Source organism: Phyllobates terribilis, unplaced genomic scaffold (genome assembly GCF_046119375.1).
Source record: "Phyllobates terribilis strain yellow unplaced genomic scaffold, ASM4611937v1 Scaffold_1__5_contigs__length_1240528914, whole genome shotgun sequence".
Taxonomy (NCBI): domain Eukaryota; kingdom Metazoa; phylum Chordata; class Amphibia; order Anura; family Dendrobatidae; genus Phyllobates; species Phyllobates terribilis.
Genome location: NW_027362761.1, coordinates 18,244,129 through 18,271,111, shown reverse-complemented (window position 1 = coordinate 18,271,111; position 26,983 = coordinate 18,244,129). Strand labels below are relative to the sequence as shown.

The window sequence follows — 26,983 nt, the reverse complement described above, 5'->3', positions numbered from 1 at the left end:
AATGCTCATTCTGACCCGTTGGGATCGATCGCAGGCTTCGCTGGATCGCAGTGTCATCATCTCCCACAGGGTGCGAGAGTCTCTAGGATGGTGGTTACATCCAGAAGCGTTATCCCAGGGGAAGTCCTTCCTCCTTCCGCGGTGGTCGGTCATAACCACCGATGCCAGTCTGACGGGCTGGGGGGGGGGGGGTCTGGAACGATCTCTGGGTTCAGGGAGTATGGTCGTCAGAAGAGTCTGTCCTGCCGATCAACTTCCTGGAGTTGAGGGCGATTTTCCTTTGCCTCCAACACTGGACGGTCCCTTTAAGCGGTCTGCCAGTCCGAGTGCAGACAGAAAACGCGACGGCGGCCGCGTATATCAACCATCAATGTGGGACGAGGAGCTCCAGGCTCATGATGGAGGTCTCTCGGATCATGGTATGGGCCGAAGCCAGGGTTCCAGCCATCTCCGCGATTCACATCCCAGGAGTCCAGAATATCACGGCGGACTTCCTCAGTCGCGAGAAGGTGGATCCCGGAGAATGGAGTCTTCATCCGGAAGTTTTTGCACTACTGTGCTCCCGTTGGGGAACTCCCCAAGTGGATTTGATGGCATCCAGGTTCAACGCCAGGTTACCGACGTTCATGTCCAGGTACAAGGACCCGGAGGCTGTGGCGGTGGATGCTCTAGTGGCTCCGTGGGACCAATTCGAGCTGATCTATGTGTTTCCGCCGATATCCTTACTTCCTCTGGTGTTACGTCGGATCAAACTGGAGAGAGTCTCGGCTATGTTGGTGGCCCCAGATTGGCCAAGGAGGACGTGGTTCTCAACGCTGGTGTCGCTTCTGGCAGTGCCTCCACTTCCACTTCGCCCGGACCTGTTAACCCAGGGGCCCATTCGTCATCCGGACCTGAAGTCTCTGCGTTTGACGGCGTGGCTCTTGAGACCGAAATCTTGACCCGTCAAGGATTTTCAGCCGAAGTCATTGCCACTCTGCGAGCGGCCAGAGGTCCTGCTACCACTAGGATTTATCACAAGACTTGGGAAGCCTTCTTCTCGTGGTGTTCCGGTTCTTCAAGGAACCCGAGGATTTTTTCCATTCCCAATTTGTTGGCCTTTTTGCAGTATGGGCTGGACAAGGGTTTGGCAGTTAGCACCCTGAAGGGTCAGGTTTCCGCTCTATCCTTGCTGTTTCGGAAGGCTATCTCCTCGCGTAGGGACGTACGTTCCTTTTTTCGCGGGGTAATCCGTCAATTTCCGCCGCGGAAGGCACTTGTGACTCCTTGGCGGCTCAATCTGGTCTTGGAGGCTCTTCAACATGGGCCTTTTGAGCCTATGGACTCTGTTAGCCTTTCATTGCTTTCCTGGAAGGTTGCCTTCCTGGTGGCGGTCACCTCTTTGAGAAGGGTTTCTGAGTTGGCGGCTCTTTCTTGCTCGCCTCCTTTTCTGGAGTTTCACCCGGATCGTGTAGTGCTTCGCACACGGGGTGACTTTCTACCTAAGGTGGTGTCACAATTTCATGTTAACCAGGATATTGTGTTGCCCTCGCTCTGTCCAGAGCCGAGGAATGCGAAGGAACGGGCCTTGCACACTTTGGATTTGGTGCGGGCGTTAAAGTTCTATTTGTCTATTACTCAAGGTTTTCGGAAGTCGGACTCCCTTTTTGTGATTCCAGCAGGTCGTCGTCGTGGTCAACGAGCTTCCAAGGACACTATAGCTCGATGGATTCGGTCGGCCATTTTAGAAGCTTACCGATTTAAGGGCGAGCCTTGCCCAATTAAGATTCGAGCTCACTCCACGAGAGCTGTGGGTTCATCGTGGGCTTTTCATCAAGGGGCCTCGGCAGCTCAACTCTGCCGGGCGGCTACCTGGCGCTCCGTCCACACTTTTACAAAGTTTTATAAGGTGGACGTCAGTGCTTCCGCGGATGCGGCCTTAGGACGTAGGGTCCTGCAGGCGGCTGTAGTTTAGGTTATCTCCTTAACTTGTGTTTAGCGCTGGTTGCGCATTTATCTAAGTTGTTGGGAATCTGCCTTTGTTGTTTTTTCCCACACTTAATTTCTGGACTGCTTTGTGACGTCCCACTAGTAATGTCTGTGTCTCCCTTCCTTCCATTCTGCTGCTGAAAGACGGATTTTGGTAAGACCTTACCTGTAAAAATCCTTTTTCAGCGAAGGAAGGAAGGGAGACCCAGCTCCCTCCCATGGCAGAAGTGTGTTATGTTTTCAGATGCGGCGTGACCCTTCTCTGATGGCGGTTATCTGGGCTGGGGTCGGCGCGCTAAGGCTCTGTTCCAGCATTGCCAGCTCATCGCAGTGGTCAGGTCCAGTGAGTAGTACCTGGGACTGTGTGTTTTTTTTCTGTTATATGCATAACCTGTCTTCTTGCTTTTTTCTAAGTTCTTCAGAAGGGGTTATGTTGCTCCGCTGGTGTTAATTGCTCTTCCTTAGCTTGTGTACGGACTGGAGAGCTGGAGTAGGAGGAGCCCAAGCTGGAGGGGCCGGACAACACTTTTTTGTAATCTGAGGTGTTCTATCCTGTGTGGGCTCCGCCTACCCCACTAGTAATGACTGTGTCTCCCTTCCTTCCTTCGCTGAAAAGGATTTTACAGGTAAGTTCTTACCAAAATCCGGCTTTCATTCTCATGAACAATTATATACTTTTGTTAATAAAATCCATTGCTGGATAATCAAAACCTACATGTTTTAATCCCCAGCTTTGTTCTTTGCCTAGTGCCACATTCTTCTGCTTGTCTGACCGCTTAGTCTGTGTAGTTAAGCCATTAAGCTGTGAGTCAAGCAGAATAAGGTTGTACTAAAGGCTCAAAGTACTTTGATCACACCCAGAGCACTTCAGCCTCATTTGCATATGTATTACAACATGAATTTAGGGGAGGTTGCTCATCATATCCAATTTCCTTTTTAAATGGAGTTTCTCATCATAAAATGACCTATTTAAAAGTGAATAGTTTTCTGGCTCCTATTCATACAGAGCGATATTTACAGTTCAATCTTTATTTCATACTGACTCGATTCATTATGCATTTCATTACGGTATATATTTTTTTTCATCTACAATTACTGGTCAACGTCCAAAAAGTAAAATTTTGTTCCTCATAGTTTTTAATAATAATCTTTATTTTTATAGAACGCCAACATATTCCGCAGCGCTTTACTTACATTATCGGCACTATCCCCATTGGGGCTCACAATCTACATTCCCTATCAGTATGCATTTGGAGTGTGGGAGGAAACCCACGTAAACACAAGGAGAACATACAAACTCCTTGCAGATATTGTCCTTGGTGGGATATGAACCCAGGACCCCAGCGCTGCTTGGCTGCCGTTCTACATACATAGTTAGTAAAGCCGAATAAAGACTTGCGTCCATCAAGTTCGACCTGTTAGTTCTGTAATTGCTAAAGTTGATCCAGAGGAGGGCAAAAACCCCAAATGATTTAGCCAATCTTCACCTGAGGAAAAATTCCCTCCCGACTCTGAAACCAGCAGTCAGAATAAATCCCTGTATCAACCTACTATTTTATTTTATTTTTAAGTATATGCAGAAATCTGCCTGGTATCTAGAAATGCATCCAGTCCCCGCTTGAACTGGTGTAGTGACTCCGACATTACCGTCTCCTCACTCAGTGAATTCCATATTCTCACTGCTCTTACCGTAAAGAACCCCTTCCTATGCTGGTGCTGAAACCTTTTCTCTTCCAGTCTTAGTGAGTGCCCTCTTGTTACCGTAATATCCCTCCTTTTGAACAAATCCCGGCCAAGGTCTCTATACTGTCCCCTAACATATTTGTACACATTTATTATGTCCCCCCTCAACCTTCTCTTTTCCAGGCTGAATAGTCCTAGTTTTGACAACCTCTCTGGGTATTGCAGTCCCTCCATTCCCTTTATTAATTTTGTTGCCCTCCTTTGTACCTTTTCAAGCTCATTTATATCCTTTCTATATATTGGGGCCCATAACTGAGCACAGTATTCCAAGTGTGGTCTGACCAGTGCTTTGTACAGTGGAAGAACAATGTTCTCATCCTTTGCAGCTATACCTCTTCTGATACATCCCATTACCCTGTTTGCCCTTACAGCAGCCGCCTGACTTTGGGCACTCCAATTTAGTTTGCTATCAATCAAGATGCCCAAGTCCTTCTCCATCTCTGAATTCCCCAATGATTTCCCATTCAGTGAGTACTGGTGACTTCCATTTTTCCTTCCCATATGTATGACCTTACATTTCTCCTCGTTAAACCTCATTTGCCATTTAATGCTCCACCTACCCAGCTTATCCAAATCCCTCTGTAGGTCTGCACTGTCCTCTTTTGTATTAATTGTTTTACATAACTTTGTGTCATCTGCAAATATTGATATTTTACTATTTATCCCGTTGACTATGTCGTTAATAAAGATATTAAATAACATTGGGCCTAGTACAGACCCCTGTGGTACCCCACTAGTGACGCTTACCCAATCTGAGTATATTCCATTTATAACCACCCTCTGCCTTCTATCCTTTAGCCAGTTAGCTACCCACTTGCAGACATTTTCCCCCAGCCCCATCATTCTCATTTTGTATACCAACCTATTATGTGGCACGCTATCGAACGCTTTTGAGAAGTCGAGATACACGACATCCACTGGTTCCCCCTGATCTACTCGAGAGCTAACTTCCTCGTAGAAGTCAATCAGGTTTGTTTGGCAGGAGCGATTCCTCATGAATCCATGTTGGTTCGGGATTAAAAGATTATTAGCATCAAGATGCTCCGTAATTGCCTCTTTAATGAAGCCTTCAAAAATTTTGCCCACAACGGACGTCAGACTCACCGGCCGATAGTTTCCGGCGTCACTTTTCGCTCCCTTTTTGAATATTGGCACTACATTCGCCTGTCGCCAATCAAGTGGTACAGACCCAGTCTCAACAGAGTCCTTAAATATAAGATATAACGGTCTGTCTATCACATGACTTAGTTCCCTTAGTACCCGTGGGTGTATGCCATCAGGTCCTGGTGATTTGGTTATTTTAATGTTACTGAGGCGTTTCTGTACCCCAGCTTGGGTTAGATTTGTCATACTTAGTGGAGGATTAAGTTTGTCACTTCTCATTTCGCCTGTTAGTTCTTTTTCCTTTGTGAAAGTAGACGAAAAAAATGTATTTAATAGATTAGCTTTATCCTCATCTTTCTCTATGATTTTGCCTTTATCACTTTTTATCGGTCCAATATTATCCGATTTAATCCTTTTACTATTTATATACGTAAAGAACAGTTTAGGATTTGATCTACTTTCCCTAGCAATACGTCTCTGTTTCCTCCTTCGCTATTTTTATTTGTTTTTTGCAGGTTCTCGTTTTTTCCTTGTAACACATTAGTGCCTCCTTGTTGTTTTCCTGTTTTAATCTCTTGAATGCCTCTTTTTTGCTATTTAACGCCCCTTTTACGTTCTTATTCAACCATATTGGTTTCCTCTTATTTCTGGCCCTTTTATTCCCATACGGTATATACCTCTCGCACTGAGTATTCAGAATTCTTTTGAAGGTTTCCCATTTACTATTCGTATTTCCTTGATTAAGAACTTTGTCCCAGTCTATAAATTGAAGGTTTTCTTTCAGCTGATCAAACTTCGCCCTCCTAAAGTTTAATGTTTTAGTTGTTCCCTTATTGATAACCCTACTGAAGGGCATTTTGAAATTGATAATATTATGATCACTATTACCTAGGTGCCCCCCTATCTGTACCTCAGTTATTCTATCAGGCCTATTAGTCAATATTAAGTCCAACACGGCCTTCCCTCTCGTTGGTTCCTGCACTAGTTGGGAGAGATAATTATCCTTGATATTTGTCAAGAACCTTTTTCCTTTCTGCGATCTACAGGTTTCTGTTTCCCAGTCAATATCCGGGTAGTTGAAGTCCCCCATTACAATCACCTCATTATGTTTTGCTACTTTGTCTATTTGTCCTAATAGCAGTTTCTCATTCTCCTCTGTTATATTGGGTGGCTTATAGCAGACCCCCAGTAATATTTTATTATTATTTTTTGCCCCCTCTATCTCTACCCACATGGACTCGACCCCCTCTTCTCCCTCTCCTATATCTTCCCTTAGTCTGGGCTTTAGACGTGACTTTACATATAAGCAGACTCCTCCGCCCTTCCCCTGTTTCCGGTCCCTTCTAAATAAACTATAATCTGTTAAATTTACCGCCCAGTCGTAGCTATCGTCTAGCCAAGTCTCTGTTATACCTACGATGTCATACCTCTCCTCCGATATAAGCGCCTGCAGCTCATCCGCCTTATTGGTCAGGCTTCTTGCGTTGGTCAGCATGCAAGATAAAACTTTGGGGTTATTTAGCATCCTATTCTTCTCTAACGATCTAACTGTACTATCCCCACCCCCCTCTCCACCCTCATTATATTCACTTCTCCCCTTCCCCCTTGCTTGCCTCACATCCCACCTATTTCCTTGGTTTCCCCCCCCGTCTCTAGTTTAAAAACTCCTCCAACCTATTAGCCATCTTCTTCCCCAGCACCGCTGCACCCTCCCCATTGAGGTGCAGCCCGTCCCTACGGTAGAGCCTGTAGCCGACAGCGAAGTCGGCCCAGTTCTCCATGAACCCAAACCCTTCTGCCTTGCACCAACTCTTTAGCCAATTATTCACCTCCCTAACCTCCCGTTGGCGCTCCTGTGTGGCTCGCGGGATTGGTAGTATTTCTGAGAAAACTACCTTGGAGGTCCTTGCCCTAAGCTTCCTACCTAGATCCCTGAAATCATTTTTAAGGACCCTCCATCTACCACTCACTTTGTCATTGGTGCCAATGTGGACCATGACCGCTGGGTCTTCGCCAGCCCCACCCAGTAACCTGTCAACCCGATCCGCGATGTGCCGGACTCGAGTGCCAGGGAGGCAGCACACCGTTCGGCGATCCCGGTCTTTGTGACAGATTGCCCTGTCTGTCCCCCTAATAGTCACCCACTACCAGGACCTGTCTAGCCTGCCCTACACTTCCCCCCTCCCCCTCATTACTGGAGCATACACTCCCCCGGCGGTCAGAGGATCTGTCGTGCTCCAATAATGCCGGTTCTGAACCAGCCTTCCTATACTTCTTCCCTCTATCACTTCTAACTGTTACCCAGCTCCCTGCCTGTTCAGCCTGCGCTTCCCCACTAAGCTCCACCCCCAGTGTTGACCCATTGAGTGTCTGCTCGGTGAGCAGCAAACTCCGTTCCATGTTGTCGATGCTCCTCAGTACCGCTATCTGAGCACTTAGATCCAGGATTTGGGCTTCCAAGTGCACGATATGCTCACATCTCTCGCAGCAGTATGGATCCCTGAGCGGTAGCTCAGGGAATGCATACATTGCGCAAGATGTACACTGCACGGCTCCGGCCAACATGGACGTCATTCTAAATATGGGGATACAGTCAGTATATATGTACAAGTACAAAACACAATTATTTATATATAGGTGTATGGACGGGGATCAATTAGGGATGTGCAAGTGTATCGATTAGATATCGGCGCGGGATCAGTTAAGTATGGACGGGGGATCAATTAAGTATCAATTAAGTATGGACGGGGGATCAGCTGAGGGGGTCAGGTGGATTAATTAACTATGGACTGGGATCAATAAGTATGAACTGGGGAAATAATTAATTGTGGACTAGGGAATCAATCAATTAATTATGGACAGGGGTTTAATTAAATAGGATGGGGGGTAAAGCAAATAAATAGGTATGGACGGTGGGTCAATTAACTAAGGACTGGGGATCAATAAGTATCAATAATATCAATAAATATGGACTGGGGAAATAATTAATTGTGGTCTGGGGAATCAATCAATTAATTATGGACAGGGGTTCATTAAATATGGTGGGGGATAAGGCAAATAGATAGGGACTGGGGATGAGTAAAAGTGGACAAGGGGAATCTATTAAATAGGACAAGGGGGATCACTCAATTATGGGCTGGGGGGGTCAATCATTTAAATGTGGTCAGGGGGATCACTTTAATATGGACGGGGGGTGGTCGGGGATCAATTAAATGAGAACGGGGGGGTCAATTTAATGTGGTCAGAGGGATCAGTTAAATATGGACGGGGGTGTTCAGGGGAATCAATTTAAATATGGATGGGGGTGATCAATTAAATATGGACGGGGGGGTAATCAATTAAATATGGACTAGGGAATACAATACAATTACAATACAGATACAAATACAATACAGTACAGTACACACTTGGGCTCAGTAGGGCTGCTTATCGCGGCCTCCTGCCCCTCACTCACCTCCTCTAGGGACGCTGCACGCTATCACAGCGCGCTTGTCCCTCCGGTCGCCTCTTACCGGTCCTCCTGGTCACCACCACCTGGCACCCTCCGCTGGCCGGCACTGCACGCTGCCACAGCGCTCTCTTGCGCTCGTCCCTCCGGTCGCCTCCTACTGGTCCTCCCGGTCCGCTCGGTCACCTCCGCCTGGCTCTCCTCCCTCCTCTAACCACTGAGCCACTGTGCTGCCTTGATGTGTTTTTATTTTTTTAGTAGAAATTATAATAAAAGTACAATAAAAAGTCAGAGGTGCAAGAATATATTTGAGAGATCGCTTGACTATATAAACTATATTTAAGCAAATCAATGTAAAGCTGTCTGTACACGTCAATTAGTATAACAGCAAATTGTATTGCTGCAAAAGAATTAAATGCATTTTGTGGCTCTGGCCATAGTTCTAGATTTCTTAGTAATATCGTTTTAGTGGCATATCTTTGAAACGCATTACCTATTTTATGCGCCCCATGTCTTGCTTTATAGCAGCAACTAATACAGCAGATGGAAGTTTCTTGTGTAAAGATGACCTACAGTCCACTTTATTGGATGGCCACAAGATTGCTCGGCCAGAACTAGACTTCTCTGTTATAAATGGTAAGTACGATACAAAGTATATTATTAAAGGGAGTATGTCACCAGGTTTTTTGCCACCTAATCTGAGAGCAGCATATTGAATCACTGATTCCAGCCATCTGTCACTTACCGGGCTGCTTGCGGTACTTTCAATAAAATCTGTTTTATCAGCAGAAGATTATTATTAAGATTATAAGAGGACTAGTAAACCTGTTGTCAAGTAGTCCAACCTCGCTCCCATCCTTAATTTGGCTGTTTTCTGCCTATGCACAGTGTATACATAACGCTGTAAATCTGTGGAGTGGGCGGGGTTATACTGCTCAACATTCAGTGAGCTGGAAAATCTGCAGCAGATGAAACACTAATTTTATTCAGAACTGCAGTAAGCAGCCCAGTAAGTGGCACATGGAATAAGAGTCTTGGCCCCTACATCATGCTGCTCTCAGATGGTGATGGCAAAAGCCTAGTGACATATTCCCTTTAACCTTTTACAGTTTCCTATTTTTATATGAAGACTATTTTTAACGCCTAATGCATCTTGCCATAAATGTGCCTCATAGAGCACCTTGCCTGAATCTCATACATTTTTCCTTGAAATCAGATACCCCTTATCTAAATTATTTAACCCAAGCTCTTCAGCCTGAATGGGTGCCGATGAAAACTACAACCCATGTCATAGAAAATTTGTCCTCAAACAGTTAAAGTTATGATAAAATTAAAGCTACATTTTTTCTCTCCATAAAATGGTGCTGTTATTTTGCATGAACATGTTATGCTGTATGGTAAAAGGCATAAAAATGCTAAAACTGTAGCTGAATGTTTTTTTTGTTTTTATTCTCTGCAAAAAAAAAACCCCACTGATTAATACTGAATTATTATTATTACTATAGTGCTATTTATTCCATGGTGCTGTACATGTGTAAGGGGGTATTCATAGCACAAACAATTACAATAATTTGAACAATACAAGTCAGCGACTGGTACAGGAGGAGAGAAGACCCTGCCTGCGAGGGCTCACAATCTACAAGGGATGGGTGAGGATACAATAGGTGAGGGAAGAGCTGGCCGTGCAGCTTTGGTTACTGCAGGTTGTAGGCTTGTCGGAAGAGGTGAGTCTTCAGGTTCCTTTTGAAGGTTTCCATAGTAGGCAAGAGTCTGATATGTTGGGGTAGAGAGTTCCAGAGTAGGGGGATGCACAGGAGAAATCTTGTATGTGATTGTGGGAAGAGGAGATGAGGGGAGTAGAGAAGGAGATCTTGTTAGGATCAGTGGTTGCGTGCTGGTATGTACCAGGAGACTAGTTTGCAGATGTATGGAGGAGACAGGTTGTGGATGGCTTTGTATGCCATGATTAGGGTTTTCAACTGGAGTCTCTGGGTAATGGGGAGCCAGTGAAGGAATTGACAGAAGAGGCTGGGGACACCGACATATAGGGGGGATGATGAGGAGGTGGTGTGTGAGTGGGAGAAACTGAATGTCCGGTCTGCTAGTTATGAAGAGATCCAAGATGGGGCCAAGTCTGTGATGCTGAGAGATAAGTGTCTGTAGTAAGAGGGAATGGTTCACTGTGTCAAAGGCAGATGACCGGTCCAGGAAGAGGAGGACAGAGTAGTGTCTTAGATTTGGCGGTTAGTAGGTCTTTAGTGATTTTAGTCAGGGCCGTTTCAGTGGAGTGATGCGGTCGGAAACCAGATTGCAAGTGGTCAAAGAGAGCAGGAAGAGAGGTGGGAGGACAGTTCAGAATGGACGTGCTGTTCCTGTAGTTTTGAGTCATAGGGGAGAAGTGATATGGGGCGATAGCTAGTCAGAGAGGTTTGGTCAAGGGAGGGCTTTTTGAGGATTGGTGTGATCGAGGCATGTTTGAAGCATGAGGGGAAGACTCCAGTTGTCAAGTTCGCAGGTGGTGAGGTGTGATTTGTAAAGAGGAAACTTGATTGTCTGTAATGGTGGAGAAACAGGTTTTGGAGGAGGAGGGTTGAGTAGATATGAGGAGGGGCTGTGGGGACTTTAGGCAAAAGCTTTGTCTGATGGTGTCAATCTGAATAAACGATTTGTACCAGAATGGTGACAAAAAAAAAAAAATCTAAACCCAAATATGGCTAAGGCAGGTTCTATCAATTGAATTTGGTAGATGATCTTGTTGAAATGTTCAGTCTAGAGCTGGGATGTTAAACTTAAATACACAGAGGGCCAATATGAAAAACTTGGACAAAGTAGCGGGCCAACCAGTAAACCGTACAATGGCCCCCCCCATAGTCCTGCATACAGAATAATGCCCCCCCCCATAGTCCTGCATACAGAATAATGGCCCCCCAATAGTCCTGCATACAGAATAATGGCCCCCCAATAGTCCTGCATACAGAATAATGGCCCCCCAATAGTCCTGCATACAGAATAATGGCCCCCCAATAGTCCTGCATACAGAATAATGCCCCCCCAATAGTCCTGCGTACAGAATAATGCCCCCCAATAGTCCTGCATACAGAATAATGCCCCCCCAATAGTCCTGCATACAGAATAATGCCCCCCCAATAGTCCTGCATACAGAATAATGCCCCCCCAATAGTCCTGCATACAGAATAATGCCCCCCCAATAGTCCTGCATACAGAATAATGCCCCCCCAATAGTCCTGCATACAGAATAATGCCCCCCCAATAGTCCTGCATACAGAATAATGCCCCCCCAATAGTCCTGCATACAGAATAGTGCCCCCCAATAGTCCTGCATACAGAATAATGCCCCCGCCCCAATAGTCCTGCATACAGAATAATGCCCCCGCCCCCAATAGTCCTGCATACAGAATAATGCCCCCGCCCCAATAGTCCTGCATACAGAATAATGCCCCCGCCCCAATAGTCCTGCATACAGAATAATGCCCCCACCCCAATAGTCCTGCATACAGAATAATGCCCCCGCCCCCAATAGTCCTGCATGCAGAATAATGCCCCCGCCCCCAATAGTCCTGCATGCAGAATAATGCCCCCGCCCCAATAGTCCTGCATGCAGAATAATGCCCCCGCCCCCAATAGTCCTGCATGCAGAATAATGCCCCCGCCCCCAATAGTCCTGCATGCAGAATAATGCCCCCGCCCCCAATAGTCCTGCATGCAGAATAATGCCCCCGCCCCCAATAGTCCTGCATGCAGAATAATGCCCCCGCCCCCAATAGTCCTGCATGCAGAATAATGCCCCCGCCCCCAATAGTCCTGCATGCAGAATAATGCCCCCGCCCCCAATAGTCCTGCATGCAGAATAATGCCCCCGCCCCCAATAGTCCTGCATGCAGAATAATGCCCCCGCCCCCAATAGTCCTGCATGCAGAATAATGCCCCCCCAATAGTCCTGCATGCAGAATAATGCCCCCCCAATAGTCCTGCATGCAGAATAATGCCCCCCCAATAGTCCTGCATGCAGAATAATGCCCCCCCAATAGTCCTGCATGCAGAATAATTCCCCCGCCCCCAATAGTCCTGCATGCAGAATAATTCCCCCGCCCCCAATAGTCCTGCATGCAGAATAATTCCCCCGCCCCCAATAGTCCTGCATGCAGAATAATGCCCCCGCCCCCAATAGTCCTGCATACAGAATAATGCCCCCGCCCCCAATAGTCCTGCATACAGAATAATGCCCCCGCCCCCAATAGTCCTGCATACAGAATAATGCCCCCGCCCCCAATAGTCCTGCATACAGAATAATGCCCCGCCCCCAATAGTCCTGCATACAGAATAATGCCCCGCCCCCAATAGTCCTGCATACAGAATAATGCCCCGCCCCCAATAGTCCTGCATACAGAATAATGCCCCCGCCCCCAATAGTCCTGCATACAGAATAATGCCCCCGCCCCAATAGTCCTGCATACAGAATAATGCCCCCGCCCCCAATAGTCCTGCATACAGAATAATGCCCCCGCCCCCAATAGACCTGCATACAGAATAATGCCCCCGCCCCCAATAGTCCTGCATACAGAATAATGCCCCCGCCCCCAATAGACCTGCATACAGAATAATGCCCCCGCCCCCAATAGACCTGCATACAGAATAATGCCCCCGCCCCCAATAGTCCTTCATACAGAATAATGCCCCCCCTCCCAATAGTCCTGCATACAGAATAATGCCCCCCCTCCCAATAGTCCTGCATACAGAATAATGCCCCCCCCCCCCCCCAATAGTCCTGCATACAGAATAATGGGGCCCCCCATAGGGGTGGCAATTCTGGTGTCGCGGGCCAAATATAACCACCCTGCGGGCCAGATTTGGCCCACCGACCAGAGTTTGACATGTATGGTCTAGAGCCTTGATTGAAATTGTTTTTAATGTTTTTTTTGTTTACTTTTTTCACATTTCAGATAAAACCTTGCCAAAAGGGACCCCAAAGCCCCTATCAGCATCAGAACAGAGAAAACCTAAGAAAGAGGTGACCTCTGCAAGAGTTTGTATAGCAAATGAATGAAAACTATTGAAAATTACTCTCTGATGGCAAAGCTTCATTTACTGCGTGTGGGGTTCTGCTTCCGTTTACTGTTTACATCTGGCTACCACCACCAGTGCTGAAAACCGCTATAAAGTGGGCATGTCAGGTGTCAGACCCACCAGTAATCTGATATTGCTGACCTATTCTGAGGATAGGCTATATAAACATCTTAAGTCTGGAAACCCTTTTAATTATGTATACATTTTTATTTGTAACTTGTGGTATGATCTATAAAAGGCATCAGTACTGATGAGTCTTGATGGCAAAGTTTCTCGACTCACTCCTTAAATTTTCCACACTCCAAATTCTAATTAGTGATGAGTGCAATTCAGACATTTTTAACCAAGGGTCTGAGAGTTGCACGAAGGCACCTAATATACAGGAGAGATAGAAAGTCCGTTAACCAACGTATTCTAGTGGTGTTATCATTGTATTTGTTTTTTTTATAAACTGGGGTCTTTGATTATATCGATCTTTTCTAAATCCTATGAAAATGATTACATTATACATTATTAATAATGGATAATATTTTTCTCCTCCCCCAAACCATGACGGCTCCACGGAGAGAGGGGATCTGCCCTTTAAGGACCGGAAACCTACAGATAAAAAGGGCAGCACCTCACTCCCGCATCAGTTGGTTTCCTGTCCTTGACGGGGACCTACAGAAAGAATAGAAGAAGGAAAGAGAGGGGAAAAAAAGAAAAGGAATATAGATTTACCAGGCCTAGCCAGACCGGTTCAGGCAGCGGGGGTTCCCTACCTCGGCTGGTGCGTTGTCCTGTAGCCCCACCGCTGAGGTCAGTGGGCCTCTAGGGTGGCAGGGAGACGCAGCGCAGTAGAAGACCGGAGCCGCTGCGTTCTCCAGTGGTGTCTGGGCCCAGGTCAGTGAGTAGGCCTGGGCTTCTGGGGCACCTCCCCTCTGCCGCGAGCCGCAGTGCACCACTGGGTGTCGGCGGTCTGAGCGTGCGCGCACCGGAAGTGCCGTGGTGCCCTCTTGGAGCGACGCTTTTGACCGCGCGCGTGGGAACCTGGAGCACGTTATGCCCAGCAAGAGGAAGCGTTGGAGGGGGGGGGGAAGGATGGACTCTCCTGTTGGGTGGGCGCGTCCCCATGCTGGAAAGGTGGACAAGCCAGGTGGGGGGGGCAGAGCCCTATAGGGGCTAAAATGCCGGGAATGCACCAGGGAATTGCTTCCTGGCACAGTCTGGCACCGGCTATGAGCGAGTATGAGCTACAGGAGGTGCAGTCCCTGCACCCCCACTCGCCACCACCTCCAACATGGGAAGCGTGTGAAAGGACCCCCCAGTGACCCTTCACGCCAACACCGCCAAGGTGACGGTGGAAGCGGGCGGTCCTTCAGGTCTTCGCAACGCGGCAAGGACTCCAGCGTGGTGTCAACCTCGAGGGAAGCCCATCTACTGGAACGGGTTCCTCTTCAAATCCAGTATTCCCTCTTACAATGGGAAGGTAAGTGATCTTCGTGAAAGCTCACTTGTAACTTGGGACCCCCCCCCTCCTTCTCCTTCCTTTCTTCTCTCATCAGGGAAGGAAGAGTACGGGCAAGTCCAAACACAGGACCTGCGCGCGTTGCGCAGAGGATCTGGCCACCACATGGTAAAAAAGACTATGCAACTCGTGTATTGAACAAACAATTTGCGAGGAGACCCCTAAGTTCGCCTCAGTGCTCAGATCCCTGATTAAATCCCAGGTTGGGGGTACCTTCAAGCGCTGCAGAAGGGGGGAAGAAATTAGAAAAAAACAGGAACCTATCCCCTGTATCAGGATCTATCAGTTCGGACTGGGAGGTGGTAGACTCGTCATTCTTATCTTCAACCTCTTCATCTTCTGAGGGTGGGGGTCGTAGCTGTTTCCCAATAGAGGGTACGAATAATTTAATTAAGGCAGTTAGGTCCACTATGGGGTTGGTAGATCCTCGCCCCAAGAAATCAGTCCAGGATATGCTGTTCAGTGGCCTGGAACAGAAGAAAAGAAGATCTTTCCCTCTCAATGATAAAGTCCACTCCCTGATTAAGAGGGAATGGAAAAAGTTGGCAAGGAAGGGCTTGTTGTCACCTAAGAGAAAATACCCCTTTGAGGACCAGGTATGCTCCTTCTGGGGAAAAGCGCCAACGTTAGACGTAGCAATAGCTAAAGCCTCTAAAGATTTTTCCCTGCCATTTGAGGACATTTGGGTGCTAAAGGACCCAATGGACAAAAAAGCGGACACCTTCCTAAAAGGAGCTTGGGAGGCTGCAGGGGGGGGGGGGGGAGGGTTAAAACCTGCAGTGGCAGCCACATGTACTGCCAGAGTTTTTTAATGGTCTGGCTAGATCAGCTAGAGGCACAACTTAAGATCAAAACGTCAAGGGATAACATACTAGGCTCCATCCCAGTAATGAAGGGCGCAGCAGCTTTTTTGGCTGACACATCAGCCGATTCCGTCAGGCTGGCAGCCAGGGCTGCGAGCTTCTCTAACGCAGCCAGGCGGGCCCTCTGGCTTAAATGCTGGCCGGGTGACCACCAAACAAAATCTAGGCTGTGTTCCATTCCTTGCGAGGGTGAGTTCCTATTGAGATCTACTCTGGATGATATCCTTGACAAAGCTGGGGATAACCAGAAACGCTTCCCGGTCCTCTCCGGTACTTCATACAGGAAGTCCTTTCGGAGCAGAAAATTTATGAGCAGAAAACCCCCCAAAGACCAGGATAGGTGGAAGGATAGGAAGAAAAAGGCAAAGGGTTTAGGTTTAACAGGCCCCCCAGCGACAACAGGAAACCCACCCAATGAGTCAGCCCCAGGTGTGGGGGGGGGGGGGGGACTTCTTCATTTCCTCCCAGCCTGGGAAAAAAATATTGAACAGCTCTTGGATTTTAGACCTGATAAAAACAGGGCTAAAATTCCAGTTTTACTCCATCCCCGTCCAAACTTTGTTATAACCCCCATGAGGTCATCAGGGGTAGAACAACTAGCACTAGAACAAGAAATTCTAGGCCTTATAGGGAAAGCAGTCCTTCAGGAAGTCCCTGCACAGGAGGAAGGCGAAGGATTCTACTCCCCTCTGTTCCTCAGGAAAAAAACAGACGGGACATTCAGGACAATTGTAAATCTAAAAAAATTGAACAAATTTCTAAGGGTGCAAACCTTCAAGATGGAGTCAATAAAATGGTCAGTGAAATTGTTGTTCCCAGACTGTTTTTATGGCTGTCCTGGATCTCAAAGACTCCTATTATCACGTCCCTATACACAGAGACTACCAGAAATTCCTGTGGGTAGCAATATTGCTAAAACGAATAGTCAAACACTACCAATATACGGCCCTCCCCTTTGGTCTAGCGATAGCCCCAAGGGTTTTCATAAAAATAGTGGCAGAGGTAATGGCCCATCTGAGGGAGCAAAACATCCTGATCACCCCGTACCTGGACGATCTGCCAATAGGCAACTCTTTCAACCATTGCAAGGACCATCTAGCTAGGGTCATGGGTTCCTTGTCGAATTTAGGCTGGCTTCTGAACCTAAAAAAGTCCAGGTTGGAGCCGGATCAAGTACAAGAGTATCTAGGCATCTTATTAGATTCGAGGAATCAGGAATCCTGTGAATGCAGGGAAAATCCAGAATATGATAGCCTGGATATCTTGTGTGAAAGACCATCCCTCTATAACTCTGCGGGGAGCAATGTCCCTTCTAGGTTCCATGATTGCTTGTATCCCGGGGGTCCGTTAGGCTCGGTTGCATACCAGGGACTTGCAATGAGAAATCTTGGGGGCAGAAAAGTCGCTAAAAGGGCGCTTAGAAGGTCTGCTAATTTTATCATCAAAAACCTCGCTTTCCCTAGCGTGGTGAACGGAGGTGGACAGTTTAATCAGAGGCGTTCCATAGGCAATCTCCTTGTCGCAGGTCCTAACTACAGATGCAAGCCCCAGGGGGTGGGGGGTTCACCTAAACGACCAAATAGCTCAGGTGGTCTGGTCAGAGAATATGGAAGGGGTATCTTCCAACATGAAGGAACTTCTGGCAGTAAAATTCGTGCTCTCAAAATTCCTAAACACCCTACGGGGACACCATGTAAGAGTCTTTTCAGACAAATGGGTAGTAGTGGCATACTGCCAGGAGGGGACCTGGTCCCATTCTCTGTTAACTGGAGGATGGATTTTGACACCTGTAGTAGAGAACAATTTGGAGTCTCTGTCTGCACTCAATAAAAGGAACAGAAAATATCACAGCAGACTTTGAGCAGGACACAGCTGAGACAGGGCAAATGGGAGCTGAATCAGTTAGTGTTCAACCAACTCACGGAATTATGGGGGAACCCTTCCATAGACCTATTCGCCAACTGGCAGAACAAAAAAAGTGGACATATTCTGCTCAATCCACCCCAAGGGGAACCCAGCAGCATTAGATGCTTTCTCAATCCCATGGAACCACCAGCTAGCCTATGCCTTTCCTCCTTGATTCCGGCAGTTTTGAGGAAAGTCAGGGAAGACAAGGCAAGCATAACTCTGATAGCCCCCTTCTGGCCAAAGAGGCCATGGTTTTCCTGGCTGAGGATAATGTCCACCTCCGACCCCTAGGTTCTTCCGGAAATTCCACATCTCCTTTTCCAGGGACCAGTCCTCCACCCTCAGGTAGCAAATCTACACTTGACAGCCTTGATTTTGAGAGGGCGCTCTTAAGGGATAGAGGTTTTTCTCCGAATTTAATCTCCACTCTACTACAGGTTAGAAAACCCGTAACCACCAGACTTTATGTTAAAACCTGGAGAAAATTCCTCTCATTTGCAGGTTCGAAGGTACAAGGGGAGGCCCCCATTGCTTTCATTTTGGAGTGCCTTCAAAAGGGGTTGGAGCGGGGTCTGGCCACAAGCACTCTAAAGGTTCAGGTTGTGGAACTAGCAGCCCTATCCAACTGCGACCTGGCCAGAAATAGGTGGATTTCTAGGTACATCAAGGCATCACACAGGTCTAGGCCCATCCCCCCCCCCCCAGAATACTCCTCCATGGGACTTAAATTTAGTTCTTTCCGCCCTAACCAAACATCCCTTTGAACCTTTAGCAAATGCATCTCTAATAGTCCTATCTCTTAAGACGTCACTCTTACTAGCCCTCATATCGGCACGTAGAGTTAGCGACATACAAGCCTTATCGGCAGGGCCCCCCTTTACGCAAATTCTAGAGGACAGGGTGACTCTTAGGACTTGCCCAGCATACCTTCCTAAGGTGGGATCACACTTCCATAGATCACAGGAGGTCACCCTCCCTTCCTTTTGCCCAAATCCTAAAAACAGGGGGGAACAAGACCTACACACCTTAGACATCAGAAGGTGCATTATCCAATACTTGGAGGCCACACGGGGGTATAGGAAGGACAGGTCTCTTTGTGTGCTTCCAAGGGCACACTGGCAAGGTGGATAAGAGTCGCCATCTCCCTGGCATACTCATCAAGCGGGGAAACCGCCCTGGTGGATTTAAAGGCTCACTCGACTAGGGCAGTGGCAGCCTCCTGGGCGGAGAAAGCCGACGCTTCAACTGAACAGATATGTAGAGCTGCAACCTCGTCTTCCCCTTCTACATTCTTTAAGCAATACCGGCTGGATCTAACCTCTTGTTCGGACCTTACCTTAGGTAGAAGGGTTCTGGAAGCTGTGGTCGCTCCCTAAACGACACTTCTCTGCAATTCTCTCCGTGGTGCCATCATGGGGGAAGGAGAAAGACGTAGTTACTTACCGGTAATGGGATTTCTCAGAGCCCATGACGGCACCCGTACATTCCCTCCCTTCATGCATGGGTGTGCACATTTATTTGTTACCTATATTTAGTCACGAGGTGTCTGTTCAACTCCTTTTAAAAATGTTAAAATTTGAAATTTGTGTTACTAACCTGGGGGTCCTCTGTTCTCTGTAAACAACTGATGCGGGAGAGAGGTACCGCCCTTTTTATCTGTAGGTTTCCTGTCCTTGAAGGGCGGATCCCCTCTCTCCGTGGTGCCGTCATGGGCTCTGAGAAATCCCGTTACCGGTAAGTAACTAGGTCTTTTATCCTGGAGTTGGTACATTTCTACCCACTTGTATGTATAAATATGAGTTCTATGTAGTACTTGTTAGCATTACCTACAGGCATCCAATCTTTCTGATTAAATTATAGATTGGCTCTTATGTTAGGTCTGTTCGGGAGATTTAGGTTTTTCAGTCATATCTTTGTTGTCCACAGGAACTAATCAGAGCACAGCTTCCGTTTCTTATCTCGCTCTTGAAAATGCAGTGTGATTGTTTGCTAAGGGTGACAATGTTTTTCGTAAGGGTTATATAAACCTGCCCTATCATCTTCGTAATTTAATTTGATTCTAGAGAAAACCATTGATCACCCCTCCTATGCAAGGCTGACTTAACTCAATGAGAATATATAAATTTGTAGTATTCTATAACCTAGCTATAGTGGTTTTTATTTTTCACCTCTAACATCCACTACAGCCACTACACATTTTGTATGTTCAACCAAAAAGATAAACTGCTCGAAACAAAATAACTAACTAATTGTATATTACATTTCCCAGAGGAGCATTGCACGACTAATAAGCCTCCTTACCTTGACATGTCAGAGCCAGTGTGTCACACTCCACAAGGAGAAACGTTACCCTTAGACCTCAGTCCAGAGCCGCTCATCTAGCCAAATCAGTTCTCATGCTTTGCACTGACGAGGGCTAACAGCCTGAAACACTGTCTGCAAATTGAGATTCTGATTTGGCTTTTATCCTAAATCCTATTGCACGACTCGTTAAAGGGTTGATTGTGACTTGTAGGATTGCTGCTTCCAATAGGTGGCGCTATAGAGTTCAAGTCCTCTTTCTCCTTGAAGAGGCAATTTGCATATTGAATATAGTAGAATTTTATTAAGGACACCACAATGACAAGACTAATTAAAAAAAAAAGTAAAACAAAGACAGACATGACCTAGACAATGATTATTAAAAAGAGGGGCAGAACAGTACGCACAGCACAATATTATAGAATCAGTAATGCACATCTATAGTCAAATATACTAAGTGCAGTGCACAAAGGTAATACAATCTGTAGTGATAAAGTGCACTACATAAAGGGGTAATATTTAACCATGTATTACAAGAAGAGTCATGGAGAGATCACAAATAAACAATAAGCATAATGGGTAAATGGAAATCCATTGTAAGCCACAAGACTCCACACACAGGGCAGAGTAGGGTTACCAAGCTAAACTCATGCTGTGAATACTTCCTGCTGTCACCTCGCACTCCAAGGCGCGTTACACACGTTGCTTCCCCACAAAGTGATCACTCCCTGCGGAAGCAACGTGTGAAACACGCATTGGAGTGCACCTTTGCCTCTTTTTTTTGTCTAGGTCATGTCTGTTTTCGTTTTCTGATATTTTTTTAATTAGTCTTGTCATTGTGGTGTCCTTTAATAAAATTCTACTATATTCATTTAAAAGGGTTTTTTTGTTTCGAGCAGTTTTTCTTTTTGGTTATATATTCTATTGTATCTGCTTGAATGGTTCCTATGATAGCACATATTTGATGTTGTGAATTTTTGGGACTGTATTCCTTTTTATTTTTGTTTAAAAGACATTTTGGATGTTGACTGTTGTGTTTTCTGAAGGGTGTGTTCAAACAGGACAGAAGCACTGTAGATTTTCAGTATGAAAAATCTTATCCACGCACTGCGCAAAAATATCTATTTGGATATTGGTCTGTGGTGCAGATTTCCATGCACTGAATGTCAGTTTATGCTGCGCTACAGCCAGTGTTTGACTGCTGCAGTCAATGTCCCTGTGTATGGTCATTATTTCTGCTGCGGGATAGTGGAAGCGGTCAGTGAGATATTTTAAATCCACTCCAAATGGTAGATAAAAATAAACCATTTTCTTAGCTGGATCATAAGTTTACAGGTTCTGCAAATAGAGGTCACTACTGAAATAACTTGACTATCTGTAGAATCAACCTACATTCATCATCTAAGTAGGCAGGGTATAGCTATTGTATGATGTTATCCTAATTCATAAGCAGGTTCTTTTACATATGTGCACAAAAAGTAGAACTCAGAGTTGAGTACCCTTATAGAAATTGACACTGTTAGCGGTACTAAACCAAAGTAGAGGGGGAAAATGCACACAACTACTGATGTGGAAGCACAACGGATACATCTGTGTCTGGAGACCCTAGTTGTGAGGATGAGGAAGACAGAGGGATAATTACAGGATGTCTGTACACTCCTTTCTCCACCCTACACCGGTTGTGTCTACATTACTTGGCTATTCTTTCTCTCTGCCGTGCTGCTGTTGTAAGTGTGATGTAGCTGTTGTGCATTTCATGTAGTTTTCTGTTTTGACATGTGTTTTTTTTTTTACTTTCTCCAATAGACCAACGTCAGTCCTGAGGAAATTATAGAGATGTATGAATCACAGACCTTGTTGTTTACATATCTAACTGTGAAGGTGAGCCTGTTAGGCTAACTTCTCTTTTTGGTCTCAATTCTAGTCTGCCTGCATATCTTTGTAGGTTGGATCTCCACATTTGGTCGCAAGCCAGTCACTGTTATAATGGCAACATTATTGTTTAGCTACCGTGAAAACGTTCTACTATAATCAGGTTAGTGTCCAAAGGAGACTAAGAAGATATAGGATGATCCAGATTTATTTTTTTTATTTATTATATGTGCATATATAGGGCCATCATAATCCACAGTGCTTTACTGTCTCTATTGGTGCTCACAATCTAAATTCCAATATGTCTTTCTATTTGTGGAAACTAGAGTACCCAAAGATAATCCACACAAACACAGGGAGAACATAAAAACTCCTTGGTGGGATTAGAACCTAGGACCCTACAGATACAACACAATAGTGCACACCATTGAGCTGCCGTACTGCCCCATACAGCTCAAATGGTCATGAGATTTTTAATTTTTTACAATGTGTTCCTGCGCTCCAGGGACCCTTTTTTAAGTTGACCTTAGAACTTGATCTTTGTCAACTTGAAAAAGAGGCCACAGAACCTCCAAAACGCATTGTTTTTACTGAGATGTTTGATAGATAATCACAAGAATTCCAATATTAAATCAATTCACAAGTTTTTCTTTCATAAGGTAACCTTGAGATTGTGTGTCAGTCACTGTAGTGCTGGGATTTTTGCTGTAGAGTCCTGGCTTTTTGTGAAAAATGTTTTCATCTGGTTCAGTCGGCTCTTTCTTAAATTTTGACAAGATATAAGAACTTATTTTAACTTTCTATGAAATTTATTGTCATGAAAGTTAGCCGCCATCTTAGTTATGATACGTCATACCTGAAGATATTCCCTATTGTCATTTCTAAAGATCCCTCACACAGCCTCCACCTCTGGAGATCAGTCTCCAGAAACTTCTTTGATATGGTAAATAAATGGGCCAGCTCTGTTGTGCCCTAGGGGTCAATTAACACCTTGATGTCACTTGAAAGCAGAAGCAAACCATCTGTGCAAACCTCTCCCATTGTCCCAAGGAACCATGTGCTTTCTTTGTGGAAAATGGCCGCCAAAAGCTACAGACATACTATCAATTTATAAGCACACGATACATTTTATTTGGGTTCCTCATCTTGTATCATGTGAGGAAGGTGCACGCGGACACAATCATGGGACTTATAAATCCATGAGTGGCCTGGAAAGCTGGATATTTAGAAGAACCATATACAAGGTCCCAGGGGAGGCATGTTTAGACTCAATGGCTACCCCACAAGAGGAGGATTACGACGAGACCTCTGGTGATACGATGAGATCACCCCAGGGAAAGTTATGGGTACTTTTCTCAAATAGAGCCAAAACTGGCATTGGTGGGGTGGGTGCGGGGGGCGGCGTGACAGGACTTTAGTATAGCCGACAGCCAGAAACTCCCTTAGTTTTGACCCAGGAGATGATGTGAACAACTCCTAACATTGGGACCAGGTCTCTGAGTGGGAGGAGCACCTTTGCCATGTGCTACTGAGGCTTGGACGACTGCAACTAAGCTTGAACCTGTGGGATCGCAATCCTCCCTTACACCACAAGAACGGTAACTGATTTATCGTTTTTATTCCTGTGTTTTGTATTTCTAATTGTTATATCTTTTATTCTGGCCAAATACCGTTGTATAGTTAATTGTATAGCCTTGTAATCTAGTGTATTCTTATAATCGATTAACTAATAAATTAATCGTGGGCTGTATCCTTTAATCTGCATATACGAATCCATTGGTCCGGAAACGCTTGGCTGAAACGCTACCGGGTTGGTTCCTGACCCGATACAAGTCTATTAACCCTAGAACGCATGACCATAAAAATGGGTATTTTAAAAAAAAAAAAGAGTTGTTATACCGAAAATGCCTGTAACATAAAAATAAATGAACAACTGGAAATGACAAACAACTATATACCTGAGGAATACCTAGAGTTTCAAAATTCTAACTAAAGTAATCTTGCAGAAAATAGAAAACAATTAACAGGGCGGGCCTGCGAGGCCCCAGGTATGCGTTCTAGGGTTAACGGACCGGGCTTGTATCAAACGAGAACTGGTGGCAGCATACCATCTGGGGGATTTGAGGAAGGCTGGCAGTGACGGTCGGAGGTGTGGATATATATTACTGGCGCAGCCAGGGAAATATATATACCGCCCTCACTGCAGAGGGCCTCAAATACCCAGAGGGCTACAGGACGGCCTCTCCGGCGACCACTCTCTAGGTGCAGTACCTTGACTGACCTGAGAGGCAAGGGGGCGCCAGAGTTGTGCCTGTATCGTGGCGTCACGGATTGGTGACGTGTAAGGGACAACACACCACCGTGTTTTCCCCCGCTGGTAGCAGCTTCCTGGCACTACTTACTCTAGGTGCAGTACCTTGACTCACCTGAGAGGTAAGGGGGCGCCAGAGAGCTGCACCCACCGGCCGGCTATCATCACATTTATATTCAAAAGAATTTGTGAATAGAGGCTTGATGATGATTTCACTTGCTAATTTTGATTTCTATTTATGCAATTATATGACAAGTATAACATCTTGCCTCTAATTTATGTTTAAGATGCAGAAAAATATCAGGCGTCTAGAAGAGAAAGCTGAACGTAGCCTGCTGCTGCTACATAATGAGAAAACACAACTGCAGGAGAATGTGCAACAGCTGAAACGGGAACTGTTACTGACCAGAAGGGAGGAGCAACTCGATGATTTGCTTGAGAACCAGGTATGTTTTGTTTTTCTCCCTTGTCTTTTGAATGATTTTTTACAGACACTGTTATGCCAAACCTCTGAATTAAAGAATCAGTGGAATATCCTTATAGACTTAAGCACTCCATACACAATACATGTCTGTTGATTCTGACTCCACCAAATATAGAAGAGCTCATGTGTTCTTCATGAAAGCCACTGCCAGACTGCTCTGGCAGCAGCTTCTCATTCAGAACAAAAGTTATCAGCAATCTAAAATCGGACATTTTGGATCCTTATCTATCGAGAGAGTGGGGAAACCCCCAGACACGCTTGTGTTGGCCAGACCTGGGGCCTTTGCAGTAGTGACTTTAATTGCATCTAGTGTACCACTGCTTAAGCTCTCGTGTCCGATTCTGATATCTGGCATGGAGAAACCCTACTGCACTCAGGTTGTACAGTTGCTAGCATCGTGCATGGGTCCTATTAAATAGAATAAAACCTGTTTCTGATAATTACTAATTCTACAATCTAAAGACCATTTAGCCCTTTGAAGGGTCAATACTGAAACCATTGCTGTCACATGTATCATCACACAACTAATGAGGATTAGTGTGAAGTATATTCCCTGCAATGAGTGTATTTATTAAATGAGCCTGTCACAGTATATAGCACTGCCATTCATTTTCATACAGGCTAAAATGGCATCACTTTTTTGACACCAGTTTGCGTTATAGAAATAGAAGTGCAGATCTTTATATTTTGTGACTAACTGCTGCAGGTGACTCGCTGAGAGCGATCAATTAGTAAACCGTGTGCTTATTTGTGCACTATGGGAGTGGAGGGTTGAAAAGTTGTTTGTATACGCTGGTACAACGCTCTGCTTTTTCAAGTTGTTTTTTGTTTGCTTTGTCCTTGCCACTATTAATGTTGGTTTTCTGACTCGCTAAAGAGGATTGTCCACTACTTTTACATTGGTGACCCAGCCTTAGGATAGGTCATCAATTACTGATCAGCCAGGGTCCGATACCCATCACCCCAACCGATCAGCTGTCATCTGTGGCGGCCACAGGCCAGAAGAACTCACTTGCCGAGCTGCTCAGTTTACTTGTAGCGGCCGGGGCTTGGTACTACACATTCGCTTCATATTCAAATCAATAGGAGGCTGATGAGTAATACCCTGTGGCAGCCACTACAAGTAGATGGAGCAGCTTGGCAAGTGAGCACTTATGGCCGCCGATAACAGCTGATCGGTGGGGATGCCGGGCGTCTGACCCCGGCCGATCATACACTGATAACCTATCCTAAGGATGGGTCATCAACCTTTTTAACCCACACATAACTGACTTTTATTGTAGCATAGCAGTGGTAAAGGATAAAATCTATAGTGAACATTCGAAACCTTTCTGCAGCCAAATGAACACATTCTTGGCATACCTTGAATTTTGCATGGTTTTTCCTCTACATGTGGATGATAATTTTTATTTCTATAGCACTAACCTTTTCCGCAGCACTTTATATCTGTACAGGCTCCCTCTAAAATGTAAAGACATTACAGAATAACATAAATCAGATACCAAAAGGAGTGAGGGCCCTGCTCGCAAGCTTACAATCTGAGGTGTTTTGAACACCTCATCCACATGTATTGTACTATTAATTTCTCTCATATTTTTAGAATCTGCACTTAACAGCCTCACTCAAGGTTTAATTTTAAAACTTGTGTATGTTGGAACCAATTCTGCTCCTAAATCCACATAAACCCTTTTACTCTGTCACCTCATTGGGGGACACAGGACCTTGGGTGTTATGCTGCTGTCCACTAGGAGGCGACGCTAGGAAGATTAACAGTGGCTCCTCCTCTGCAGTATACACCCCCGGACGGCGTCGGCCATCTTCAGTTTTTGTTTAGTGTCGCAAGGAGGCACACCTAAAGATTTTTACTCCATTTTTTTCCGATTTTTATTTTATTTTAATTTTTCCACGGAGTTACAGATGAAGATAAGTGGGTCTCCGGAGAGACTCCCGGCATGGCTCCTTCCTCTGCCCCCTTCTAGGGTGCACAGTTGAAGTCGAGACGTCTCCTTACCGTGTCGCTCCTTCCCCGACCCCTCGGGTGTTGGTTCGAAGTTGAGACCCCCCCTCCTTCCCCAATTCCTTTTGGTCTCTGGGTTGAGGTCGAGGTGAGGATTACAGCCCCCTGACGGTGATGGCAGCACCCTCCCTAATCCCCCTCTGGTGGTATTAGGTTGAGACACCGCAGGTAGGGTTTGTGCAGACAGCAATATACAGCTACCAGTAGCTGACGCTCTGCACCAACGTCCAGGAATCTCAACTCTGCTGCAGGCTCCTGCTGGGGCCGGGGGACAGTGCAGGCAGACAAGGCACACAGAGACACAGGCTATTTACAGCTCTGTCTCTCTGCCGGCACCAGCTCTATGGCGCCTCAGGGGGACCCTTTAAGGGC

At 45.9% G+C, this 26,983-nt stretch overlaps 1 protein-coding gene across 11 annotated transcripts in view; it reads left to right on the top strand.

Moving 5' to 3' along the window:
• Positions 1 to 26,983, top strand: part of HAUS8 (HAUS augmin like complex subunit 8) — a 438,075-nt gene that overhangs the window by 368,847 nt on the left and 42,245 nt on the right. For 9 of the 11 annotated variants that reach the window (XM_073657846.1, XM_073657789.1, XM_073658053.1 and 6 more), the window contains 4 exons: positions 8,789 to 8,899; positions 13,225 to 13,292; positions 21,734 to 21,808; positions 24,398 to 24,556. In XM_073657846.1, the coding sequence (XP_073513947.1) occupies positions 8,789 to 8,899; positions 13,225 to 13,292; positions 21,734 to 21,808; positions 24,398 to 24,556 (413 nt within the window). The remainder of the gene's footprint in view (positions 1 to 8,788; positions 8,900 to 13,224; positions 13,293 to 21,733; positions 21,809 to 24,397; positions 24,557 to 26,983) is intronic. The other 2 variants (XM_073657870.1, XM_073657881.1) reach the window with 2 other exon arrangements.